The sequence below is a fragment of the Strix aluco genome, chromosome 15 (assembly GCF_031877795.1).
Source record: "Strix aluco isolate bStrAlu1 chromosome 15, bStrAlu1.hap1, whole genome shotgun sequence".
NCBI lineage: Eukaryota > Metazoa > Chordata > Aves > Strigiformes > Strigidae > Strix > Strix aluco.
Genome location: NC_133945.1, coordinates 2,895,684 through 2,900,164, shown reverse-complemented (window position 1 = coordinate 2,900,164; position 4,481 = coordinate 2,895,684). Strand labels below are relative to the sequence as shown.

Below are 4,481 nucleotides of genomic sequence, written 5' to 3'. Positions count from 1 at the left end.
GAAGGGAACAAACATCAATTACTTGATCACATTTAAAGTTCCTCTCCCACGTAGACTGATCCTCAGTGGCTTTGTGTCAAATCCACCCAAAATCCTGCTTGTTTCAGCCCCGTTTCCCAACCTGCACACACAGTGATGGCCCCGCCGTACCAGGGCAGAGCATCCTGGGTCTATTCCTTCCCTCGCATGCAGCATGTTGTGGGAAGATGGCTCAGTTGGCACAGGGAATGGGAAGGAACGACAAGGCCAGAAGCAGTGTATAGCAGTTTCTGGCTTGCTTTTCCAGCATCCTCTCTCACTCAGTGGGAAAGAGTGGCCTGAAGCTGGTGACACAGCTGAGCTGGCAGATGGTGTGGAGCTTGGCCACTAAGAAATATGAAGGGGCTTGGAGGAACTGGAAGGGACTGCCATGGAGGCTGGGTTCATCTCGCACCTGTTATTCTCCTCGTGCATCTGGGACACTTCAGTGGAGCCTGCCTCAAATCCAGGCACAATGTGGGCAGCGTGCACCGCATGCACCTTGTTGCGGTGCTTTTTCCTCAAGAGACAGCTGAAAACCTTTTTGAAGCCCTTTCGGAAGTGCTTGGAGACCAGGGCATAGACGATGGGGTTGAGGCAGGAGTTGGCATAGGCCATGCAGTGGGAAAGCAGGCGGAAGGCGTAGGTGGCCTGGTTGAAGGGAAAGTCTCCATAGAGGTATCGGAGGATGACTACATGGTAGGGCAGCCAGCAGAGGCAGAAAAGGATGGTTACAATGATGATCATCTTGGTTACCTTCCGCTTGGCCTTCTTGGACTCTGATATGTCCTCCAGGGGGTCCACTGCTGTCCACAGGTACTTGATGGTCCTGGTGTAGGAGAGGCTGATGACCAGCACTGGGATGACATAGCCGAAGGCAAATGTGCTGGTGTCCATGACCTTGCGTCTCCACTCCTCCCAGCCAGGCATGCAGATGTAGCTGGACTCCCACTCAATCAGGTCATAGTAGCTTAGGTAGGGCCCAGCAAAGACCACAGAGAGGCCCCAGATCACAGCCATGGCAGCCACTGCGTTGTAGGGGGTCCGCAGCTCCCGGGAGCGCAGTGGATAGCGTATGGCCAGGTACCTGGAGGGGAGAGCAAAGTAACCAGCACTGAGATTTCAGCCAAGCTCTGCCTGGCCACACAATCTCCAGGGACAAGAGTTTCCTTCATTCTCCTGAAGGTCCCTGAGCAGTGGCCCTACATGTTATCTCACACCCCATTTGAGGTACAGTCCTGGGTAAAGCAGCTTTTCTCTTTCTAGCAAGGATGCTTCTCCTCCCACAGGCTTAGGCTGGCTCATCCCTCTGTACATGGTGGGTTGGGTTATGTCCCTGAGCTAGGGCCAGAGAGGTGGTACTGTGGAGACCATGCAGCTATCCACTGCTTGGCAGAATTTATCCAGCAGAAAGTTTGAGCTGAGGATTCAGGAACTGGGGAAGCTTCACTGGGTGATGGGCACTGTGCAGGCCCCTGCCCACTGAAGGTGTATTTCCAGCCTTGTCCAGCCTGGCAGGGGTGAGATTTGCTCACTGGAGCTGCGACTGCCTCCACCTTGGTACCAAAGGGACCGGGGGGGCCCTTGCCTTTTGGCACTGTCTGCTTTCTCAGGCCAGCCCAAAGCAGGCAGTGATGGTCTGTCTGCTCCCTCCAGCAACAGTGGCTAGATGTGGTGTGATGGGCAGCTCTGCTCCCCCACCTCCAGGCAACACCATAGGGCAAAGCTGTCAATGTCAGCAAGGAGAGAAGGTGGCTTGGTGCTTGTGGTTAGGGGATGGAGAGGAGCTGTCAGCACAGACAGGAGCACAGCTGCTGCAGCCTCAGTCTGCCAGCGTCCACAGAAGGATGCTCATTTGATGCACTGTAAGGCCAGCAGAGCAGGTGGATAAGACATGCAGCTGGTGTGACAAAACTCTCGTCGCTTGCTGGTCCTGTCATCCTGAAAGCTGCTGGCAGCTCAGCGAGAATCCCTTCATGTCCTACTGAAATGCAGCCACCTCTTGGGTGGAGCACTGCACTACAGCACACAAGTGCCACCAGAAAGGGAGAGAACGGAGGCACTAGCACATTGCCAAAATGTCCTTTCTTTTGAGATACTGTGCCTGGTTCTGAGCTGGCTGGAGAGGCAGACTGCACTCGTGTGATGAAGGTGCAGGGAAGCAAGAGGCTTAAATCATGAGAAATCTTGGGTCTTCCTCATGACAGCAGCCAAACTGTGTAACCACTGGAATCCCAGAGGACTGGGATATTTTTGCCGGGGATTTCACGTGACCCCCTCGCCCCAACCAGGAGATGCCCATTTCTGCAGGTGGCACCTGGGAGCTGGACAAAGTGGAAGGGGGCTGAAGAGTAGCCCAGCCACACTTTTTGCTGGGATTTCACCCATCCCAGATACTCCCTGGTACTGAAGGTTCCTTCTGCCTACAGTGCTGTGAACCTCTTCACTGCAGAGGGCTGTTGGGCTCTATCTTGTCTTGGTACCTTGGAAGCCAGCGCAAGGGGCAAGACGGGACAGGACATGTTCCCTGTGGCAGTCAAGGCTTACCCCAGTGGGGACCTCTTCCTCATCCTGGACCGTAAGCGCGGGCTCCGTCAGAAGTGGGGCAGCTGACAGTCGCCTTTCAGAGTCCTTGGGAACAATGTAGGTGGTACCCATCGGGGCCAGAGCACCCTGGGTGACTTCCCAAGAAGGGACTCGGCTCACAGTGCAGGTGCCCTTCTGCGCACAGTGCCGGAGGGCTGGGGGCGGTGGGGGAACAGGAATTGCTAGATGACAGGTTTTGCCTGGGCTGGCAGCCCCTGGGGAATGGTATGTTTACTGCAAGACTGGGATCTCTCTCGGGTATTTATGTGGCTTCTCTTACGGTGCCCTCTGACCACCTTGCTGCCTGCACACGATGCTTTTCTGAAATGGTGCCTTGGGGATAGCTATTACCCTCCGAGCGGCGTCTCTAATACAGAGCGAGGTGACTCAGTGGGAGTCTGTGGCACAGCGGGGAGCTTAGCTTGGGTCTCAAATGCTCTAACTGCAAGGCAGGTCTTTCCTGCAGAAAGCGCAGACAGGAGCAGCATCAGCTTTGCGTTCAGGAGATCTGAAAGTGCTGCTTGGGGGTTGTTAGGGCAAGAGAGACACGACTGGTCTCCAAACTGCCTTTGGCACGGATCGATACCACCGGGGTTTGAACCATCGGCCTGAAGGTGGTGGGCCACGATGTTCCCATGCCCTCACTCACTCCAGCTTCGCAGACTGCCCTCCTTCCCCAGCCCAAGGGCATCCTTAGACTGTTACCTGTCCACAGAGACGGCAGCCAGAGTAAAGCTGCTGGCATACATGGTGAGGTAGATGAAGAAGTGGACAGCCTTGCAGATGAAGGAGCCGAAGACCCAGCCCTCAAGGGAATAGATGGTGGCCTGGAAAGGCACGCAGAAGACAATGAAGAAGAAGTCAGCCAGGCTGAGGTTGAGGATGAAGAGGTTGGTAGTGTTGTGGCCCATCTGCCCGTTGCGCAGCAGCACTGCTAGCACCAGGCTATTGCCCACTGTGCCCAGGAGGAAGATGAGGGAGAAGACCACAGGGACAATGACACTGGCAGGGCTGAAGTGGTAACTGTCAGAGGAGTTCCAGTACCCAGCCAAGCTTGCGAAGTCCTCATGCTCCGTCATTCTGTGTCGTGGTGAGACGCTGGAACCTGGGGCAACACAGGGAAAGATGTGAGAGACTAGAGAAACACTGCTTAGCCTGTTAACTTGGCTGATGGGCCTGTTGGCTCACTGGAGACACAGAGCCCCATTTTCAGCTCACTGACCCACATGATTTTCAGCAGTTTCCTCTGGACACTGCTGGCCTGGAGGACAGGTAGAGTTAGGCTGGGGGTAAGGGGTGCCCTGCTGCCCCATTCTGGCCCTGGAATGAATGCACAGCCCATGTTCACAGAATCACAGAATCATTCAGGTTGGAAAAGACCCTTGGGATCATCGAGTCCAACCCTCAGCCCTACTCTACAAAGTTCTCCCCTCACCACATCCCCCAGCATCTCATCTAAACGACCCTTAAACACACCCAGGGATGGGGACTCCACCCCCTCCCTGGGCAGCCTATTCCACTCTCTGACCACTCTTTCTGGGAAACATTTTTTCCTGATGTCCAGTCTGAACCTCCCCTGTTGCAGTTTAAAGCCGTTCCCTCTTGTTCTGTCACTAATCACCTGTGAGAAGAGACCATCATCAACCTCTCTACAACGTCCTTTCAGGGAGCTGTAGAGAGTGATGAGGTCTCCCCTCAGCCTTCTCCTCCTCACACTGAACAGTCCCAGCTCCTTCAATCTCTCCTCACAGGATTTATTCTCCAGGCCCTTCCCCAGCCTCGTTGCCCTCCTCTGCACTCGCTCCAGCACCTCGAGATCTCTCTCGTACTGAGGTGCCCAAAACTGGACACAACACTCCAGGTGTGGCCTCACCAGT

The 4,481-nt window shown here is 55.0% G+C and overlaps 1 protein-coding gene across 1 annotated transcript; it reads right to left on the bottom strand.

The window, feature by feature from the left end:
* Window positions 1-366: 366 nt before the first annotated feature.
* On the bottom strand, window positions 367-4,024 carry LOC141930184 (galanin receptor 2b-like). Its single transcript, XM_074840671.1, has 2 exons — window positions 3,310-4,024; window positions 367-1,105 (listed from the first exon to the last, which is right to left on the bottom strand). The coding sequence occupies exons 1-2, from the start codon at window positions 3,681-3,683 to the stop codon at window positions 367-369; spliced, it is 1,113 nt and encodes a 370-aa protein (XP_074696772.1). The 5' UTR covers window positions 3,684-4,024.
* Window positions 4,025-4,481: the final 457 nt, after the last annotated feature.

Coding starts and splice junctions, on each gene's coding strand:
- LOC141930184 (XM_074840671.1), bottom strand. CDS start 3,683: ATGACGGAGCATGAGGACTTCGCAAGCTTGGCTGGGTACTGGAACTCC. Junction 1,106..3,309: donor GCTGCCGTCTCTGTGGACAG/GTAACAGTCTAA, acceptor TCTCCCCTCCAG/GTACCTGGCCATACGCTATC.